At 39.2% G+C, this 23,033-nt stretch overlaps 1 protein-coding gene across 1 annotated transcript in view; it reads right to left on the bottom strand.

Annotated features, from left to right (window-relative positions):
* The window catches only part of plxnd1 (plexin D1), a 198,854-nt gene that overhangs the window by 4,031 nt on the left and 171,790 nt on the right, over nt 1-23,033 (bottom strand). The window contains exons 31-34 of the mRNA XM_059944489.1: nt 10,699-10,803; nt 6,509-6,672; nt 1,605-1,752; nt 115-255 (exon numbers count right to left, since the gene is read on the bottom strand). Of these exons, the coding sequence (XP_059800472.1) occupies nt 115-255; nt 1,605-1,752; nt 6,509-6,672; nt 10,699-10,803 (558 nt within the window). The remainder of the gene's footprint in view (nt 1-114; nt 256-1,604; nt 1,753-6,508; nt 6,673-10,698; nt 10,804-23,033) is intronic.

The following is a 23,033-nucleotide window of genomic DNA, read 5'->3' as shown; positions in this document are numbered from 1 at the left end:
ATGAGTACTCAAGCAAATCCCACTTTACACAATGCATGGGCAGGGGCAGTAGGTTTGATAATTGCTGCACACTAGATAATCCTTACCGCTGTGCTCCTCACGCTCATTACTTACCCGGGATTCCTCTGCCAGGTGAGCATTCATTTCCTGTTCACTCAGTGTGATCATTTCCTGAATTTCTTTGTAATATCTCTGCACCACCTTCTTGTATTCAGGGATTTCCTTGGCATACAAGAGTTTATTTGTTGGTGAATCCTAAGGAAAGCAATAAAAAAAAACAAGAATTCCACATGCTCCATGAAGTAGTCATTTATCAACAGTTGCTTTTGGGAATGGGGAAATGCCATCAAGGCCAGCATTTATTGCTGGTCACTCATCACCCATGATAAGGTGTGCTGTCTTGTTGATTAACTAGCTTGAGGTTTCTGTGACTATGGGGAATAATCATCAGTGTATTTCCCACCCACTATGCCTAAGCATTAGCATGCATGAAATGCCACAAGTAGCTCCAAATTATTTGTGTGTTGGTCCCTCTGCCAGAAAACAACGGCACAAACTTCATTTGAGGCTCAGTAATTCTGAACACTCGCTCTGTCCACCACAAAAAGTGGGGGGGGGGCGGGGGGGAAGGAAGCAGCCTTCTGGTGGTCACCCATTTTAATTCTATTTCCCATTCTGACATGTCGGTCCATGGTTTCCTCAACAGCTATGATGATGCCACTCTCAGACTGGAGGAGCAACACCTCATATTCTGACTGGGTAGCCTCAAACCTGACAGTGTGAACATCGATTAAACTTTCAGTGAATTCTAACCTCCCCTTCTCTCTTTTTCCATTCTCCATTCTGGTTCCCCTCTTACCTCTCGACTTCTCCTCACCTTCGCCTCTGTCTGGTGCCCCTGCTCCTTCCCTTTCTCCCATGGTCCTCTGTCCTCTATCAGTTTCGTTCTTCTTCAGCCCTTTACTTTTTTTTCACTTATTACCCCCCTGCCCCAGCTTCTCACTTCATCCCACCCCTTCCACCCACCTACTTCGCTCTCTCACCTGGTTTCAGCTGTCACCTACCAGCTTGTACTTCCCCTTGCCTCATCCTCTTGTTCTGGCTTCTCTCCCCCTTCCTTTCCAATCCTGATGAAGAGTCTCAGCCCAAAATGAGTCAGGGGAAGCTGGAGTTGATATCCTCAGAACAGAGCAGGCTGTGAGAGGACTTGATAAAGGTGTCTGAAGATGTGCTGACATAAGCAGAGAGAAACTGCTTCCACTGGCAGAGGAGGTAATGGTCATGATTCACAGAACAAAGACGAATGACAAACTAAAAGTGAGATCAGGAAAACCCATTTTTATGGTAAGTGGTTCTGGACTAGAATATATTGCTGGGTGAATAATGAAGGGAAGTTCAACAAAAGTTGGCAAAGCAACTGAAATTAAAGGATTTGAAGGCTAAAGGGAGTGGGACCAGTTTTTTATATATATAAGCAGCTGGAGCAGACCCAATCCTTCCATACTGTAACTCACTTCTGACATCTGTTATTCTGTTTTCTAACCAATTAAACAAAAAGTAGATTTCAGTCCTCCTGCTGTTACTCTGTCGAACTGACAAATTACCTTTCCGAGCTGTAAGTCTGAGATGGAACAAGCATCGATGAAAGCCTGGGCTATCACTGACAGACAAGCGTCCATGTGGTCAGTCTTCTCTATATCAAACACAAACTGAGGGTTCTTCAGAATGTTCACCCAGAAGCGAAGCGGCAAGCTGGAAACGGAGAAATCCAATATGGAGTGAGGTTGAAATACTTCTTCAGGATATTGTTATTTATATAGAGACAAAACACAGTAAAAGGCCTTTCCCAGTCAGTGCTGCCAATTACACCCATGTGACCAATTAACCTACTAACCCATACTAGTTTGGAATGTGGGAGGAAACTGGAACACCTGGAGGAAACCCATGTAATCATAGGGAGAACATAAAAAATTCCTTCCAGACAGTGGCAGAATTGAACCTGGGTCACTGGCACTGTAATAGCATGACACTACCTGCTACAGTACCTGCTGTTCTATGCTATCATGTCGGGAGAAGATCTATTTTTCAGGGCTAGCACTGGAACCTGTGCCTCAGCTTATGTCAAGATGGCCACGATGTTTTCAAGGAATCTGTTGGAACAACGCTTCCAAAAGAAATAACAAGGGTCTCGATTGAGGAATCTGCATTTCACCTGAGGGGACAGGACCATTAGCTATAGGAGCAAAATCAGGCCAGTTGGCTCATCAAATCTGCTCCTCCATTGCATCATGGCTCCAATCTCCTGCCTTCTCTCCATATCTCTTCATGCAATGACTAATCAAGAATCTAGCAACCTCTGCCTTAAATGTACCCATTGACCACCTCCACAGCCACCTGTAATAACAAATTCCACAGATTCTCCATTCTCTGGCTAAAGAAATTCATCATCTCCATTCTAAAAAGACACCCTCTATTCTGAGGTTGTGTCCTCCTGCCCTTACCCCCTCTGCCGAAGTGTCACGTAGGTGAGAAACTGCTAGAAAATTCAGCAGTCTAATGAACAAGGAGGCAATTAAAAGAGAGAGAGGCCTCTGACTTGGTTTTGTGACTCTCAGTTTTAATTGTGACCTTGAGAGAGTGAGTACGGTGCCAGCTGAGACACCAGCTGGGAAGTCACCATAGTAACAGCTCAGAACAGTTGAGCTAACGGATGGCTGGAATTTTGAATGGATTATAAAAAGTTGAGGCTTTTGGTCTGATAACGGCAAAGGAGACACAACACAGGAGAAGTGCGGAAGCTACCCAAGAAACTACTGGTGGAGTTTAAGACCACCATGAGGGTGGAGGCCACAAACCGATTAATTTCAACCCGTGATTACCAGTGCAGGTAAGAGCTTGCCTGTGGGGGTCTGCTGGTGGTGAACCCGTGCCGTGGGTTAGTAGACCATTCCCTAGAAGGGGCTCTGTCCGTCTGTGTCTGTGTGGGGTTCACACGAAGTGACTCTAAAGACTTCGGAAGCAAGAACAACTAAAGCTGCCAATCAACTCAATTAACTCTCTCTCTCTCCATCAATTCAACTCGACGCAATACAAAGTGAACTGAACTGTTTAAACTTACCTGACACCGTAAGACTGATATCTACCTCCCGGCTATTATCTTTGTATCCACACACACACATTTACAGAGATATATATATATATAATAGCTTATAACCTGTATCGTATTGTCCAGTTTTAATGATATTAATTTGTAGTAGTAATAAATATAATCTTATGGTAAATCAGACTCCAGAGGTGTGTTCCATTTCTGCTGGTCCTTTTCAACTTGTCATAGGATTCATGACACAAAGGAAGCAGTTTCTCTTTCAACACTTTACAACTTCAGACACCTCTATCAGGCCCTCTCACAACCCCCTGTTTCAAGGATAACAACTCAGTCTTTTCCCAGTCTCATTTTGGGCTGAGATTCTACATCAGGACTCCCCCACCACTGGAAACATCCTCCCCACATTCACTCTAAGCAAGGCTTTTCAACATTTGATAGGTTTTGATGAGATCACCCCTCATTCTTCTGAATTCCAATGATTGGAGGCCCAGAGCCATAAAATGCTCCTCTTCTGAGAAGCATTCAATCCTGGAATTATTTCCGTGAATCTCCTTTGAAACCTCTCCAATGTCAACACATTTTTATTAGATAGCCGAAAACTGCCAAGTGAGTCTTCACCAGTGCCTTATAAAGCCTCAGCATTACATCCTTGCTTTTATATTCTAGTCCTCTTGAAATGAATGCTAACATCACATTTGCCTTCCTCACCATAGACTCAACTGTACATTAACATTTAGGGAATCCTGCATGAGGACTCTAAAGCAACACGAGGAAATCTGCAGATGCTGGAAATTCAAGCAACAACACACACAAAATGCTGGTGGAACACAGCAGGCCAGGCAGCATACCCTTCGTCAGTACTAACTGAAAGGAAAGACAGTAAGAGATTTGAAAGTAGGAGGGGGAGGGGGAAATGTGAAATGGTAGGAGAAGACCGGAGGGGTTAGGATGAAGCTGAGAGCTGGAAAGGTTATTAGTAAAAGGGATACAGAGCTGGAGAAGGGAAAGAATCATGGGACAGGAGGCCTAGGAAGAAAGAAAGGGGCAGGGAAGTACCAGAGGGAGATGGAGAACATCTATATATATTTATATATTGGTGAGACCCGACGCAGACTGGGAGACCGTTTCGCTGAACACCTACGCTCTGTCCGCCAGAGAAAGCAGGATCTCCCAGTGGCCACACATTTTAATTCCATGTCCCATTCCCATTCTGATATGTCTATCCATGGCCTACTCTACTGTCAAGATGGAGCTACACTCAGGTTGGAGGAACAACACCTTATATACCAGCAGGGTAGCCTCCAACCTGATGGCATGAACATTGACTTCTCTAAATTCCGTTAATGCCCCTCCTCCGCTTCTTACCCCATCCCTAATATATTTAGTTTCCTCCCCCCTCCTCTTTTTCTTCCTCTCTCTCTCTGCCCATCACTCTGCCTGTTCTCCATCCCCCCCTTTCCTTCTCTCTAGGTCTCCCGCCCATGATCCTTTCCCTTCTCAGACTCTGTATCCCTTTTGCCAATCACCTTCCCAGCTCTCAGCTTCACCCCACCCCCTCTGGTCTTCTCCTATCATTTTGCATTTCCCCCTCCTCCTCCTACTTTCAAATCTCTTACTATCTTTCCTTTCAGTTAATCTTGACGAAGGGTCTCAGCCCGAAACGTCGACAGTGCTTCTGTCTATAGATGCTGCCTGCCCTGCTGCGTTACACCAGCATTTTGTGTGTGTTGTGAGGACTCTAAAGTCCCTTTGCACCTCAGATATTGAATTTTCTCTCCATTTAGAGAAAATGCTTTTATTTCTTCTACCAAAGTGCATGGCTATATACTTCCCAATACTGTATTCTATCTGCCACTTCTTTGCCTATTTTCCTTAACTGTCTAAGTCCTTCTGCAGCCTCTCTACTTCCTCAAAACTTCCTGCTCCTCCACCTATTTTCAGATCATCTGCAAACCTGGCCGCAAAACCATGAATTCTACCGTCCAAGTCACTGTTATATAATGTAAAAAGGTTTCCCAACACAGACCCCTGCTGAACATCACTAGTCACCAGCATCCAACCAGAAAAGGCTCCTTTTATTCCCACTCTTTACATCCTGCTATTCAGTCAATGCTCTATGCTCTATACATCTTTCCTGCAATACCATGGGCTCTTAAATTGTCACAGACCTTCTGAAAAATAAGTACCCAACATCAACTGATTGTCTATCCTGCTTGTTACATCTTCAAAGAATTTCAACAGATTGGTCAGGCAAGATTTTCCCTTAAAGGAACTATGCTGACTACAGGCTATTTTTTCATGTGCCTCGAAGTACCCTTAAACCACCACCTTGACAATTGACTCCAACATCTTCTCAACCACTGAGGCCAGATAACCTAGTCAATACTTTCCTTTTTTTTCTGGCTCATGGAGAGCAAGGAATCCCTCATGCAGGTATAGAATACAGGGACTGATTTTATATACATGCTGAACTTAGACTACAGTTCTTTACAGCAGTGGTTCCCACCCTCTTGGACCTCAATGACCAGCCATTTGTTGGTATCTCAAGAATGTGGCCTGGAAGACACCTGCCTTCAGGGTGAGGCCCTGTGGATGGTTGGACTCCAAGAGATGTCGTTGACTGAGGCATCATTGGAGAAATGGAAGATTGCGAACAACGGATTGGTTGTCAGAGTGTCAGTCTCCCTCTCCTCAAGTTGGACAAACTCAGAATAAAAGCAACATAGCAGACTGTAACAGTGAAACAGCTGTTGTTTTTGTTGCTCCCTCCCCCTTGCTGTGGTGCCACCTTTCTGTTCCTTGTTATTGAGACAGAGCCTGAGGCATGTCGAATTGTTGGGTGAACAATAGTTTTTGCTGGACTGTGATCATGGACTCTCTTTAGGGACTTTTCTATTGCTTGCTTGGTGGGTGATGGGCACTGATGCTCTCAGCTGAATGGTGGGGGGAGGTGCAGGTTGGTGCTTTGCTGCTGCTTGTGCATGGGAGGGAGAGAGGGGGCTTTGGGGTTCTGATGTTTTTCTGTCATTCATTCTTTGGGGTTCTCATCTATTTTTGTGGATGTCTGCAAAGAGCAAAAATTTCAGGTTGTATACATTCTCTGATATGACATGGACTATTTAACCATTGCTACTTCTCCAAGTGTCACTGTAAGAAGAAACTTACTCATTTGCTTGATTTCCAGATGTGGTGGGCACCAAGTTCAGTGTCTAGATGTGGAGAACACCTGGCTCAGGCTCATCTGTCTGTTTTCCAGATGTGTCAGTCTTACCTATTTTCCATGTGTCTGGCACACCCAATTATTTTCCAGATGTCTGCATCAGTATCTCCAGATGGATCAGTGTCTCACCTGTTTTCCAGATGTTTTACAGAAGTGGAGCATGCTTGGGGCTGTGAGCTTACCTGTTAGTTTTCCAGATATGCAGAGTGTCTGGATCAGCAGTACCCCGTTTCTCAGCTTGCTCTTCCAGGAAATCAAAGAAATACTTCACTGCAAAGGGGGGCTTCACAGTATGGATACTAAGAAGTGCACAGAATAGATCATCCAGAAACTTCTGCAGCGTGCCCTGCAATGGGGAGAATGAGGTTAACGAAGAGCTATTGGGGAAAAGCATAGAGTGCAAGCTATCGGGGGTAATACTGCTAGATTGGATAGGGGTTGCAAGGCCATTGCTTGGTCTTATAGTGGTATTCAAGCTCTTAGAAGTCTAATAAATTGAAAACAAGAAGACAGCAGCCACCTGGTGGTAGTACAATGCAATGCACTCAAATATTTTCCATGGCATACAAGGACTCAGCAGTGGGCTACAGTCAATTGTCATTCTAGTAATAAGAGATAGGTAGGGGCCTAGGATATCACAGTGAAATAGATGCCAGTGAAGATGGTCATCAGACCAACACAGGAGAAATGTCAAGAGCAAACTCCTCTGTGTCTGATTGGCTCAGCTGGGGTGGAAGGAGCTGCAGAATTCCAAAAAATTGGTGCAAGTAGAATATACAAGGAATAATATCAAATATCTTGGCAGCAGCAATCTGGGAACAACCACGTCAAATAAAGGACCCTAATTTCACAATGCAGAGGAAAATTTGACCATTTGAAGTGTGTCTAGCCTGTTCATCTTGTACAGGTTGTATATGAGTTTAACTTGTGAATTTTATGTTTTAATGAATCGAGTAACAAATTAAGGCAGAGTTAAATGCAAGATCATTGAGAGCTATATGGGTCAGTTGAATGCCTGTATACTTTTTTTTCCCCTTTCTTTTTCAATTTTTTAATTGATTTTCATATATACATATAAAAAAACATAACATAATAATGAGTAAATTATGAATACAATAGACTTGAAGTCACGTTGATAATAAGATAACAATATCCTATTAAACATCAGCAGAAAAAAATACCTTAATCAATCAAGTCCATATGATTATATATGAAAAAAAACAAAAATAACCATTAAAAGAAGAAAAAATTTGAAAATATGTGGAAAAAGTATATATTAAGAAAAATAAAACACTAAACTAAACTAACATGGGCAATAGTAATAGCTTACAAGTATATGATAGTGTCAAAAAAAACTCCGGAACTCCATACCTGAACATGAATAAGCAGAAAGAAGGTCTGGAAAAGGCCAAATTAATTCATATGAAAATGTCAAATAAACGGTCTCCAAGTTTCTTCAAATTTAATTGATGAGTCAAAAATAGTGCTTCTAATTTTTTCCAGGCTCAGATAAGAAATAGTTTGAGAAAGCCACTGAAACGTGGTAGGGGGATTTACTTCTTTCCAGTTTTGTAATATAGACCTTCTGGCCATTAATGTTACAAAAGCAATCATTCGTCTGATTGAAGGGGAAAACTGATTATCATCTTCATTTGGTATGCCAAAAATTGCAGTAATAAAATGAGGTTGTAAATCTATATTCCAAATTGAGGAAATAGTAGTAAATATGTCCTTCCAATAGTTATGTAAAGTGGGACATGACCAAAACATATGGGTCAATGAGGCCACTTCTGAATGACATCTGTCACATTGAGGGTTAATATGAGAATAGAATCGAGCAAGTTTATCTTTAGACTTATGAGCTCTATGTACAATTTTAAATTGTATTAAAGCATGTTTAGCACATATAGAAGAGGAATTAACCATTTGCAAAATTTTTTCCCATTTATCTGTTGATATATTATATCGAAGTTCTTTTTCCCATTCTTGTTTAATTCTAACTGATATTTCTGGTTGTATCTTCATTATCATATTATAAATAAAAGCTACTAATCCCTTCTGACAAGGGTTTAAGGTAAAAATCAAATCTGTAAAATCCACTAAAGTTGAATTAGGAAAAGATGGTAAAACTTTATGTAAAAAATTTCTAATTTGTAAATATCTGAAAAAATTAGATTTAGGTAATTCAAATTTGTTGGAAAGTTGGTCAAATGACATCAAAGTATCTTCAAAGAAAAGATCACAAAAACATTTTATACCTTTCCTTTTCCATATGTTAAAAGCTTGATCTGTCCAAGAGGGTTTGAAAAAGAAATTAAGTAAGATAGGGCTATCAAGAACAAAGTTTTTCAAAGTAAAAAACTTACGAAATTGAAACCAAATTCGTAATGTATGTTTAATAACAGGATTAGATATTTGTTTATTAAATTTAACTAAATCAGCAGGAAGACAAGAACCAAGAACAGAGAATAGAGAATATCCCTTTACCTCATTACATTCCAAATTTACCCACTGTGGGCACAATGGTGAATCCAAATCTAGTTTCCAATACATTAAATTACGAATATTATTTGCCCAATAATAAAATCTAAAGTTAGGTAAAGCTAAACCACCATCTTTTTTAGATTTTTGTAATTGCTTTTTACTTAACCTAGGGTTTTTATTTTGCCACACAAATGAGGAAATTTTTGAATCAATGTTATCAAAAAAAGATTTAGAAATAAAAATTGGTAAGGCTTGAAATAAGTATAAAAATTTCGGTAAAATCATCATTTTAATAGCATTAATCCGACCAATTAATGATAAAAATAAAGGAGACCATCTTGTAGTAAGTTGATGAATTTGATGAAGCATAGGTAAAAAATTCAGTCTAAATAAATCTTTATATTTCTTGGTAATTTTTATACCTAAATAGGTAAAGTTATCAGTAACAACTTTAAATGGTATCCTATCACTCAATAAAGTTTGTGCATTTAAAGGAAATAATTCACTCTTATCTAAATTTAGTTTATAACCAGAAAAAATACCAAATTGAACCAACAAGGATAAAATAGCGGGAATAGACCTATCAGGGTCAGAAATATATAACAGCAAATCATCAGCATAAAGTGATAATTTGTATAACTTCTCATTACGGGTAATACCAAAAATATTAGGAGATTCACGAATAGCAATAGCTAAAGGTTCTAATGCAATATTAAATAATAAAGGACTTAAGGGACAGCCTTGTCTCGTACCACGAGATAATTGAAAAAAAGAGGATCTATAGTTATTTGTAAGAACAGAAGCAACAGGTTTATAATATATTAATTTAATCCATGATATAAAGTTAGGACTAAAATTAAAATTTCTCAATGTATTAAATAAATATATCCATTCAACTCTATCAAAAGCTTTTTCAGCATCTAATGAAATAACACATTCTGGGATTGTGGGTGGTGAAGTATGAATTATATTAATCAATTTTCTAACATTAAAAAAGGAATACCGATTCCTCATAAAACCAGTTTGATCTTCTGAAATAATCTGTGATAGTACTTTTTCTAATCTAATGGCTAAAATTTTTGTAAGAATCTTAGAATCTACATTTAATAGTGATATAGGGCGATAATATGTACATAAAGTAGGATCTTTATCTTTTTTAAGAATTAGAGAGATATTAGCTTCATAAAAAGATTGAGGTAATCTCTTCTTAGCAAACGCATCATTAAAAATTTCACATAACCAAGGAGAGAGCAAAGAAGAAAAAGTTTTAAAAAATTCTACTATATAACCATCAGGACCAGGAGCTTTCCCTGAATTCATTGATGAGATAGCCTCTCCTATTTCCACCATAGAGATAGGAGCATCTAACAGGCTATGGTCTTCATCAATCAGTTTAGGAATATTCAAATTGTTAAAAAAATTATCTATCATGGACTGGTCACCATCAAATTCTGATTGATATAAAGATTTATAAAAATCTTGAAAAGTATTATTAATTTCTTTATGATCAGTAGTTAAATTACCATCTTGTTTGGGAATTTTAATAATTTGTAATGCCTGTATACTTTTGAGCATTAAAAAAGATTGAGTTGTCCTGAACTGTGAGCACTTACTTAGTCTGCACCACCATTAACTCTCGATAAAGACAGAGGTGTCAGAAGGTATTCGTGGACAGCAACAGAGTGTAGGGATGCATTGCTAGTTGTAGGCTCTCACTCTTTGAGATACAACAACGTATACATTGTACAAGCAGACATATCACAGCTGCCTTGTAGGAAGTTCCTGAATAAGCATGTGCAAACAAAGGCACACGCATGGTGTGCCAGGAGGGACTTAGGGCCCGCTGTAGCTACCATCCATGGGGTATTCCACCACATAAATGCCTCACCTTGGTGGAGAGAAGTCGAGTCAAGTAGATCTCCGGCAAAACTTTCTTCCATTGTTTGTGTTTGTGTGAGCGGCTGGGTTCAACCAGCTCATCATTTGGAAGCACCTAGTGCGGAGAAAACAATGTGATTAGTTCCTGTTCCTTCACAAAGTGATCTCCATAGAACTGACATGGACTTATTGGAATGAATGGATGGATAACAGGAAGGAAAAGGCATTAAACTAGCAAGTCCGAGGGTGGGATCTACATAGAACAAGATAAATATTCAAAACCCAATGTGGAGACTACAGCATATACTAGACTGGGAGAAAACAATCCACAAGAATGCATGAACATCAATTGGCTGTACAACGGCATGACCCACTCTCCCTAGTCTCTACCTGTGAAGATCAAGAAGGGCACAAATTTGACTAGGCATCAGTGAAATGCATCAGTGAAATTTGACTAGGCATGCAAGAGTTCCTAGAAATGTGGTTTTCTGCAAACAATTCTATAAACAGACATATAGACCTCGATCCCATCTATAAGCCAATGCAGGCAAAATTCCAGACATGCACAGAGTTCATTGTACAACCAATCGGTGATGAGACCCCTCCCTACATCACATGCAAGTTTTCATTATGATGACCAATCAATTGATTGAGAAGTAGATAAAGGTCAAGCATTTGGAGCACACACCACAGGTTAACAGCACACTGATGATATCCCCTTATTTGGTGATAAAACATTTGCAAATGGATTGCCAAGATCAGAGAGCAACCGAGCCCAACCATTTACATAGAACATGGAAAAGCACTGGATCAGGCCACAACTAAATGCCTAAATAAATTAATCCCTTTTCCTCCATATTCCTCCATTTCTGGCACATTTATGGGACTGTCTAAGAGTTTCCTGAATGCCTCCATCTTATTTCCCTCCACTACCATTCATGTTAGTGCATTCCAGGGACCCACCATTCCTTTCTTAAAAAATTTTGCCCCGCCATTTCCTTTGAAATATTTATATAGATATTTATATCTATACCTTCCAAAGTGCAACAACTCACATTTGGTTGGGTTAAGCTCTATTCACCTGTTATTTGCCCAACTGAATTATATCCCACCGTAACCTTTGGCAATCTTCTACACTATCCACACCAGCACCAAGTTCCACATTATATGTCAATCCAGATTTCCATACAGATTTCTATATATCACATGCAGCAAGGTCTCAGCAGAACCTGCATAAGACCACTAATCTCAGAACTCTTGCCAGAATAGGTAATGAATGGGCAAGAAGGAGGAGGTCCTGCAAAGAGAGTTTAGGGAGTTAGGTACAAAGTTGAAGGACAGGACCTCCAGGGTTGCAACCTCAGGATTGCTACCTGTGCCACGTGCCAGTGAGGCTAGAAATAGGAAGATAATGCAGTTAAATACGTGGCTGAGGAGTCGGTGCAAGAGGGAGGGCTTCATGTTTCTGGACAATTGGGCCTTGTTCCAGGGAAGGTGAGACCTGTTCTGACAGGATGGGTTGCACCTGAACTGGAGGGGGACTAACATCCTTGCAGGAAGGTTTGCTAGTGCTGCTCCGGGGTGGTTTAAACTAGTTTTGCAGGGGTAGAGGAACCAGTGTGCTAGAGCAGATAGTGAGGTTGAGGAGGATAAAGGTCATGTGAGAACTGCAAGTATAGTGCATGGAGTAACGCCAGATCTAACATATAGAGAGGCTTTTAGGAAAGAGAAGCAGAATAAAGGGTGTAAAGGTAGTAAGATAGAAGGGCTAAAGTGTGTGTACTTCAATGCAAGAAGCATCAGGAACAAAGGTGATGAACTGAGAGCAAACACGAGGAAATCTGCAGATGCTGGAAATTCAAACAACAACACAAACAAAATGCTGGTAGAACACAGCAGGCCAGGCAGCATCCACAGGCAGAAGCGGGGGGTCTCGGCCCGGGACGTCGACGTCGTTTCTGCCTGTGGATGCTGCCTGGCCTGCTGTGTTCTACCGGCATTTTGTGTGTGTTGATGAACTGAGAGTTTGGATACATACATGAAGTTATGCAAGTGAACTGCTGTTTTTCGGAGAGAAGGGAGTTTTTTTTACTACTCGGGTTAAAGAGAGGCTGCACAGGCAGTAGAGCGTGAAAGGTTTAAAAAGGCAGCCACATCTAGCAGGCAGCAGAGTGGTAGGGCTTTGGCACAATGGGCTTAGGCAATAACAGGATGAGGCGAGGTAGGAAGTATGTGTGTGAGGCCAGTTTTCTGTGCTTGGAGTCATATGTGGGAGTCATATCTGGAGTCTCCCAGCCTCCCGGACGGCCATATCTGCACCAGGTGTGTTGAGCTGCAGCTCCTGAGGGACTGAGTTAGGGAACTGGAGATGCAGCTCGATGGCCTTCACCTAGTCAGGGAGAGCGAGGAGGTGATAGAGAGGAGTTACAGGCTGGTGGTCACACTGGGGCCATGGGAGACAGACACATAGGTAACAGTCAAAAAGGGAAGGGGAAGAGTCAGGTACTAGTGAGTACCCCTGTGGCTGTACTCCTTGACAATAAGTACTCCTGTTTGAGTACTGTTGGGTGGGACAGCCTACCTGGGGGGAAGTGACAGTGGTCGTCCCTCTGACACAGAGTCTGGCCCTGTGACTCAGAAGGGCAGGGAAAGGAAGAAGGCGGCAGTAGTAAAAGGGGACTCTATAGTTAAGGGGTCAGACAGGCGATTCTTAACTGGACGCAGGAAAAAAACTCAGATGGTAGTTTGCTTCCCAGGTGCCAAGGTCCGGGATGTTTCAGATCACATCCAAGATATCCTGCGGTGGGAGGGAGAACAGCCAGTGGTTGTGGTACATATTGGTACCAATGACATAGGTAGGAAAAGGGAAGAGGTCTTGAAAAAAGACTACAGGGAGTTAGGAAGGAAGTTGAGAAACAGGACCGCAAATGTAGTAATCTCAGGATTACTGCCTCTGCCATGCAACAGTAAGAATAGGAAAAGAATGAGGTGGAGGATAAATGCGTGGCTGTGGGATTGGAGCAGAGGGCAGGGATTCAGATTTCAGGATCATTGGGACCTCTTTTGGGGCAGATTTGACCTGTACTAAAAGAACAGGTTGCACTTGAATCCCTGGAGGACCAATATCCTGGCAGGGAGGTTTGCTAAGGCTACTGTGGAGAGTTTAAACTAGAATTGTTGGGGGGTGGGAACCGAATGGAAGAGACTGGGGAAGAGGAGGTTGGCTCACAAATAGGTAAAGCTTGCAGACAGTGCGAGAGGGAGGATAGGCAGGTGATAGAGAAGGGATGCACTCAGACCAAAGCTTGAAATGAGTCTATTTTAATGCAAGGAGTGTTGTGAACAAAGCAGATGAACTTAGAGTGTGGATCAGTACTTGGAGATATGATGTGGTGGCCATTACAGAGACTGGGATGGTTCATGGACAGGATTGGTTACTTCAAGTGCCGGGTTTTCAATGTTTCAGAAAGGACAGGGAGGGAGGCAAAAGAGGTGGGGGCGTGGCACTGTTGATCAGAGATAGTGTCACGGCTACAGAAAAAGTGGACGCCATGAAGAGATTGTCTACAGAGTCTGCGTGGGTGGAGATTAGAAACAGGAAGGGGTCAATAACTTTCCTGGGTGATTTTTTATAGGTTGCCTAATAGTAACAGGGATTTTGAGGAGCAGATAGGGAAACAGATCCTGGAAAGGTGTAATAAAAGCAGAGTTGTCGTGATGGGAGATTTTAATTTCCCAAATATAGATTGGCATCTTCCTCGAGCGAGGGGTTTAGATGGGGTGGAATTTATTAGGTGTGTTCAGGAAGGTTTCATGACACAAGATGTAGGTACGCCTACAAGAGGAGAGGCTGTACTGGATTTGGTACTGGGAAATGAACCTGGTCAAGTGTCAGATGTCTCAGTGGGAGAGCATTTTGGAGATAGTGATCATAATTCTATCTCCTTTACAATAGCTTCGGAGAGAGATAGGAACAGACAAGTTAGAAAAGCGTTTAATTGGAGTAAGGGGAATTATGAGGCTATCAGGCAGGAAATTGGAGGCTTAAATTGGAAACAGATGTTCTCAGAGAAAAGTATGGAAGAAATGTGGCAAATATTCAGGGGATACTTGTGTAGAGCTCTGTATAGGTACGTTCCAATGAGACAGGGAAGGTATGGTAGGGTACAGGAACCGTGGTTACAAAGGCTGTAATGTCTAGTCAAGGAGAAAAGAAAAGCCATTCAGGGGGACGTCACGTGATGACGTAGGATCGAGACGCTGGAACCCAGCCCTCCCGTAAAAAAGTTAATAAATTAATGTTTAAGTGAAGAAAAGTTAATTAATACTTTTTTAAGGTTACTTATAAATTACTTTGGATTGTTTTAAGCTGTGCCTCATAAACAGAGGACGAAGAAAACTGCTACCGCGAAGACCGCTCAAGTTGGAACAGAATTAAGGCCTACTTCTACTGAAGAACCGCGGACTCAGGTACAACACACCACCGGTGAAACAGAAAAGGAGACCGCGGCAGCATCGGCCATTTCTAAAGGAAAAGATCAACGAGAACTGCGCAAGCGTAAAGGAACGAGCATGCGCAAAAGAGAGCAACCAGAACTACAAAACCCAGCAACGACTGAAACCGACAGTGAAAGTGAGTCTGAGAGGGAGCCGGACTCTCTGGAAAAATCAGACGAAGATGGAGATGAAGAAGATGAAAGTTCCTCTGAAAATACAAAAAAGGCTTTGAGGCTAATAATGCATAAATTAGAAAAATTAGAAAAAGTAATTAAAAGTAACCAAAAAGTAATTAAAGAAAAAATAACAAATATGGAGGGTATGTTTGATAAAATGACAAAGAAACAGGAAAAAATGGAAAAGAAAATTACAGATTTGGACGTCAAAATGGAAGAAGTGGATGGAAGAATGAAGAAGATGGAAGATGATAATGATGCCTGGACATCAGAAAGAAAACAACTCGTGGGAAAAATTGATAAGCTTGAAAATTTTAGTAGACGCAACAATATTAAAATTGTTGGACTTAAAGAAGGTACTGAAGGAGAAGACCCAATAAATTTTTTTCAAAAATGGATTCCTGAAAAATTGGAAATGGGAGAAGAAACTTTAATTGAGATTGAAAGGGTGCACAGAGCCTTAAGACCAAGATCTCAAGATGATCAAAATCCGCGATCAATTTTGATAAGATGTTTAAGATACCAGGATAAAGAAAAGATTTTGAGGGCGGCTGCCCAGGGTGCTAAAAGAAGAAAAGGTCCGTTGATGATAGCAGAGAAACCAGTTCTTTTTTATCCTGATATAAGTTATAACCTTTTGAAGAGAAAGAAAGAATTTAATCCAGTTAAAAATGTTTTATGGGAAAAAGGTTATAAGTTTTTAATGCGTCACCCAGCAACACTGATAATTTTTTTGGAGGAAGGAAAAAGATTTTTTTCTGATTATCAAGATGCGGAGGTGTTCGCACAAAAACTTCCATTTCTTCGTTAATTAAGCGTAGAGACTTCTAAATGTAATGGTTAAAGACGAAGACAGAGAAAGCAAATGGAACTGATGGACATTTAAGGATGATATAAGGGAGAAAAGTAAAATTTTAGAAATATTAATTGAGAATAGTATGTTTTTTTATATATACTTTTTATGTTGCGGGGGGGCTGGGGAGCTTTGAATCGGTTACTACGGGATTCACGTGTGTAATCATGGCGATTGCCATGACCCGTACAATAGAGGGGGGTAATGTTGTGTTTTTTTTCTTTCACAACATTAGTAGGGGGGTATTTTGTTTTTTTTTCTTTATTTTCTATTTTTCTTCTATTCTTTTGCCTGGATGATTGGTGGGGACACACATAGCAACATGGAAACTTCTAAAAAGATTTCCCAGGATACAATGAAAGTTGAAAGATTAGGTATTATTATAGATTGGAGTAACATAAATAAAAATAATGACTAATTTATTGAATTTTTTAAGTTTTAATGTTAATGGGCTTAATGGACCAATAAAAAGAAAAAGAATTTTAACATATATTAAAAAAATGAAAATAGATATAGCTTTCTTACAAGAAACTCATTTAACAGATATAGAACATCAGAAATTAAAAAGAGACTGGGTTGGAAATGTTATTGCAGCTTCATTTAACTCAAAGGCAAGAGGAGTTGCAATTTTGGTTAATAAAAATTTACCAATTAAAATACAAAATGTATTAATTGATTCGGCAGGAAGATATTTAATTATACATTGTCAAATTTTTTCAGAACTATGGACTCTTATGAATATTTATGCATCAAATGAAAATGATGTAAAATTTATACAGGAGGTCTTTTTGAATTTGGCTAATGCACATGATAAAATATTAATAGGTGGAGATTTTAATTTTTGTTTAGATCCAGTTTTAGATAGATCAACAAAGGCTATTACAAAATCAAAAGTAGCAAAATTAACTCTATCATTAAAGATTTAAATTTGATTGATATATGGAGAAGAATCAATCCAAAAGAAAGGGATTATTCATTTTATTCAAATAGACATAAAACATACTCAAGGATAGATTTTTTCCTATTATCAACAAATACTCAAGATAGAGTGAAAAATGTGGAATATAAAGCAAGAATATTGTCTGATCACTCTCCTTTAATAATGACAATGATAATGATAGATAAAGAGGAATCAATTTATAGATGGAGATTTAATTCAATTTTACTAAAACGTCAAGATTTCTGTGATTTTATGAAAAAGCAGATTCAGTTCTTTTTAGACACAAATTTACATTCAGTTGATGATAAATTTATATTGTGGGAAGCAATGAAAGCATATTTGAGAGGCCAGATAATAAGTTATACTTCTAAAATTAAGAAGGAATATATGATAGAAATAGATCAATTGGAAAAAGAGATTATAAAATTAGAAAAAGAATCTCAAAGAAATATGACAGAAGAAAAACGAAGACAACTTATTAATAAGAAGTTAAAATATAATACTGTAGCGGTGTGCTACAAGCAGCGCTAAAATTACGACACGGAGTCGGTAGCTGCAGTCGAAGGAAAAGCTTTATTCGAAAACTTCAGCCTCACTTTTAAGCCTCTGTCAACCGGCCCCCCATGGCGAAGAGGCTCCAAAGCTCTGTGCTTGCAAACCCCCGTAGGCTATCTAATTGTGAGTCGGTTCGGATACGCTAGGAAATGAGGCGCTACAATACACTCCAGACATATCGAACAGAAAAAGCAATTATGAGAACTAAACAGAGATATTATGAACTAGGTGAAAGATCACATAAAGTTCTTGCATGGCAGTTAAAAACAGATCAGATTTCTAAAACAATAAATGCAATTCGAACAAAAGTGAATGAAATTACTTATAAACCTCTAGAAATTAATGAGGCTTTTAAGAATTTTTATTCTGAGTTGTATAAATCAGAATCAAAGAATGATGACATTAAGATAGAAGAATTTTTATCACAAATAACTCTTCCAAAATTAAATATAGAAGAACAGAGGGGATTAGGTATGCCTTTTACATTGAAGGAAGTTGAAGAAGCTTTGGGATCACTTCAAAGTAATAAATCTCCAGGAGAAGATGGTTTTCCACCTGAATTTTATAAAAAGTTTAAAGATTTATTAATTCCTCCTTTTATGGAGTTAATATATCAAGCGGAAAGAACGCATAAACTTCCAGAATCTTTTTCAACAGCTATTTTAATAGTATTGCCAAAAAATGATAGAGACCTTTTAAAACCAACATCATATAGACCTATTTCTTCATTAAACACCGATTATAAAATAATAGCAAAAATCTTATCTAATAGATTATCTAAATGCTTACCAAAATTAGTGCATATGGATCAAACAGGATTTATCAAAAATAGACAATCGGCAGATAATGTAACTCGGTTATTTAGTATAATCCACTTAGCACAAAAGAGGGAGGAAATGAGTGTGGCAGTTGCTTTAGATGCAGAAAAAGCATTTGATAGATTGGAATGGGATTTTTTATTTAAGGTACTGGAAAAATATGGATTAGGAACATCATTTATAAAATGGATTAAAACCTTAAATACTAATCCCAAAGCTAAAGTAGTAACAAATGGTCAAATTTCAACATCATTTCAGTTAACAAGATCAACTAGGCAAGGTTGCCCACTATCACCTGCTTTATTTGTGTTGGCAATAGAACCACTAGCTGAATTAATTAGAATGGACCCAGATATTAAGGGTTTCAGAGTTAATCAGGAAGATTAACTTATTTGCTGATGATGTTCTACTTTATTTAACAGATCCATTACATTCACTACGCAAATTATCTTATAGACTAGAAGAATATGGGAAAATATCGGGTTATAAAATAAACTGGGATAAAAGTGAAATTTTACCTCTTACTAAAGGAGATTATAATCAATGTCGATTAATAACTCAATTTAGATGGCCAGCAAATGGTATAAAATATTTAGGTATAAGAGTTGATAATGATATAAAAAACTCATACAAATTAAATTATTTACCACTTTTGAAAAAAATTCAGGAAGATCTTGATAAATGGATGGCACTACCAATAACATTAGTAGGTAGAGTAAATACTATACAAATGAATATATTCCCTAGACTACAATATTTATTTCAATCATTGCCAATACAATTACCCAAGAAGTTTTTTCAAGAGTTAAACAAATATGTGAGAAAGTTTCTCTGGAAAGGTAAGATGTCAAGAATATCGTTGGAAAAATTGACATGGAAATTTGATTTAGGAGGATTACAACTTCCAAATTTTAAGAATTATTATAAAGCAAATCAACTTAGATTTATTGCATCTTTTTTCGAGAAAGATAAACCGGCATGGATTAGAACAGAATTAGATAAAATAGGAGAAAACGTACCAGAAGATTTTATATACAAATGGGAATCTAAATGGATACGGGAAAAGAAAGAATCTCCTATATTAAAACATTTGATTGATTTATGGAATAAGATAAATGTTGATGATGAGATAAAAAAATCTTTATTAGCAAACAGATCTTTAATTCAAAATAGACTTATTCCTTTCACAATGGACAATCAACTTTTATATAATTGGATTCAAAATGGGATTAGATATATAGGGAATTGTTTTGAAGGAGGTATATTAATGTCATTTGATCAATTAAAGAATAAATATAAAATATCAAATAACACTTTATTTTGTTACTTTCAATTAAGGGCTTATTTAAGAGAAAAATTAGGTCAAACAATGTTATTGCCGAAATCTAATGAAATAGAAATTTTAATTCAAAAAGGAAATATTAAAAAATTTATATCTTGTATGTATAATTTGATTCAAAGACAGGCAATTAAACAAGGAGTCCATAAGTCAAGACAAAAATGGGAAAGTGATTTGAATATTAAAATTGAAGAAACAAATTGGTCAAGACTATGTCTTGATAGTATGACAAATACAATAAATGTTCGGTTAAGATTAGTGCAGTATAATTTTCTACATCAATTATATATTACACCACAAAAAATAAAAAAATTAAATCCAAATTTATCGGATCAGTGTTTCCGATGTAACCAGGAAACTGGTACTTTTTTACATTCGACATGGTCTTGCTCTAAAATTCAACCTTTTTGGACAAATTTAAGACTTTTACTGGAACAAATTACAGGAACACAATTTCCTCATAATCCAATATTACTTTTACTAGGTGATATTGAAGGGATAAAACCAAAACTCAAACTAAATAAGTATCAGAAAGAATTTATAAAAATTGCACTGGCAGTAGCCAAAAAAGCTATTGCAGTTACTTGGAAATCGGATACACATTTAAGTATAGACTCTTGGAAGAAAGAAATCTATGGCTGTATTCCATTAGAAAAAATTACTTATAATTTAAGAGATAAATATGAAACATTTCTGAAAATTTGGAGCCCTTATTTACAAAAGATAGGATTAAATATATAGATGCTCTGAAGATGAAACAATTGGTTATTAGGGGAAAGAAATAAATATACATATTAAAGTTATTACGAATTCCATGGAGCATGTGGAGATCTTCCAACAACCAGGCATTCTTTCTTTCTTTCTTTTTTTTTTCTATAGGGCAGTCAGGGGGGAGGGGTTAAGGGGAGGGGGTAAGGGTTATATACATTGTTTTTTCATACTTCACTTTGTAACCACTTAAAAATGCAATAAAAAAAGTTTTTAAAAAAAGGAGAAAAGCTTCCAAAAGGTTCAGAGAGCTAGGTAATGTTAGAGATCTGGAAGATTATAAGGCTGCTAGGAAGGAGCTTAAGAAAGAAATTAGGAGAGCCATAAGGGGCCATGAGAAGGCCTTGGCGGGCATGATTAAGGAAAATCCAAAGGCATTCTACAAGTATGTGAAGAGCAAGAGGATAAGACGTGAAAGAATAGGACATCAAGTGTGATAGTAGGAAAGTGTGTTTGGAACCGGAGGAAATAGCAGATGTACTTAATGAATACTTTACTTCAGTATTCACTATGGAAAAGGACCTTAGTGATGACTTGCAGCAGACTGTGCAGCTTGAGAATGTAGATATTAAGAAAGAGGATGTGCTGGAGCTCTTGGAAAGCATCAAGTTGGGTAGGTCGCCAGGACTGGACGAAATGTACCCCAGGCTACTGTGGGAGGCGAGGGAGGAGATTGCTGAGCCTCTAACGATGATCTTTGCATCATCAAAGGGGACGGGAGAGGTTCCCGAGGATTGGAGGGCTGCAGATGTTGTTCCTTTATCAAGAAGGAGAGTAGAGATAGCCCAGGAAATTATAGACCAGTGAGTCTTACTTCAGTAGCTGGTAAGATGATGGAGAAGATCCTGAGAGGCAGGATATATGAACATTTGGAGAGGTATAAGATGATTAGGAATAGTCCGTATGGCTTCGTCAAGGGCAGGACATGCCTTACGAGCCTGATTGAATTTTTTGAGGATGTGACTAAACACATTGATGAAGGAAGAGCAGTAGATGTAGTGCATATGGATTTCAGCAAAGCATTTGATAAGGTGCCCCATGCAAGGCTTATTGAGAAAGTAAGGAGGCATGGGATCCAAGGGGACATTGCTTTATGGATCCAGAACTGGCTTGCCCACAGAAGACAAAGAGTGGTTGTAGATGGGTCATATTCTGCATGGAGGATGGACACCAGTGGAGTGCCTCAGGGATCTGTTCTGGGACCCTTACTCTTCGTGATTTTTAAAAATGACCTGCATGAGGAAGTGGTGGATGGGTTAGTAAGTTTGCTGATGACACAAAGGTTTGAGGTGTTGTGGATACTGTGGAGGGCTGTCAGAGGTTACAGAGGGACATTAATAGGATGCAAAACTGGGTTGAGAAGTGGCAGATGGAGTTCAACCCAGATAAGTGTGAAGTGGTTCATTTTGGTAGGTCAAATATGATGGCAGAATTTAATGGTAATTCTCTTGGCAGTGTGGAGGATCAGAGGGACCTTGGGGTCCGAGTCCATAGGATGCTCAAAGCAGCTGTGCAGGGTGACTCTGTGGTTAAGAAGGCGTATGGTGTATTGGCCTGCATCAATCGTGGAATTGAATTTAGGAGCCAACAGATAATGTTGCAGCTGTATAGGACCCTGGTCAGACCCCACTTGGAGTACTGTGCTCAGTTCTGGTTGCCTCACTACAGGAAGGATGTGGAAGCCATAGAAAGGGTGCAGAGGAGATTTACAAGGATGTTGCCTCGATTGGAGAGCTTGCCTTATGAGAATAGGTTGCGTGAACTCGGCCTTTTCTCCTTGGAGCGACGGAGGACAACAGGTGATCTGATAGATGATGAGATGTACAAGATGATGAGAGGCATTGATTGTGTGGATAGTCAGAGGCTTTTTCCCAGGGCTGAAATGGTTGCCACAAGAGGACACGGGTTTAAGGTGTTGGGGAGTAGATAAAGAGGAGATGTTAGGGGTACATTTTTTACTCAGAGTGGTGAGTGCATGGAATGGGCTGCCGGCAACGGTGGTGGCGACAGATAGGACAGGGTCTTTTAAGAGGCTTTTAGATAGGTCCAAGGAGCTTAGTAATACAGAGGGCTATAGGTAAGCCTAGCAATTTCTAAGGTAGGGAGGTGTTCAGCACGACTTTATGGGCCAAAGGGCCTGTATTGTGCTGTAGGATTTCTATGTTCTATGTTTCTATGATGTAGTGGCCATTATAGAGACTTAGCTGGCACCAGGGCAGGAATGGATTCTCAATATTCCTGGATTTCAGTGCTTTAAAAGGGATTGAGAAGGGGGAAAAAAGGGGAAGAGGGGTGGCAATCCTGGCTGGGGATACTATTACAGCTACAGAAAGGGTAGCTAATGTAGTAGGATCCTCTTTTGAGTCAGTATGGGTGGAAGTCAGGAACAGGAAGGGAGC

The sequence above is a fragment of the Hypanus sabinus genome, chromosome 19 (genome assembly GCF_030144855.1).
Source record: "Hypanus sabinus isolate sHypSab1 chromosome 19, sHypSab1.hap1, whole genome shotgun sequence".
NCBI classification, from domain to species: Eukaryota; Metazoa; Chordata; class Chondrichthyes; order Myliobatiformes; family Dasyatidae; genus Hypanus; species Hypanus sabinus.
The sequence above is the reverse complement of the archived record's forward strand: the minus strand, read 5'-3'. Positions and strand labels throughout refer to the sequence as shown.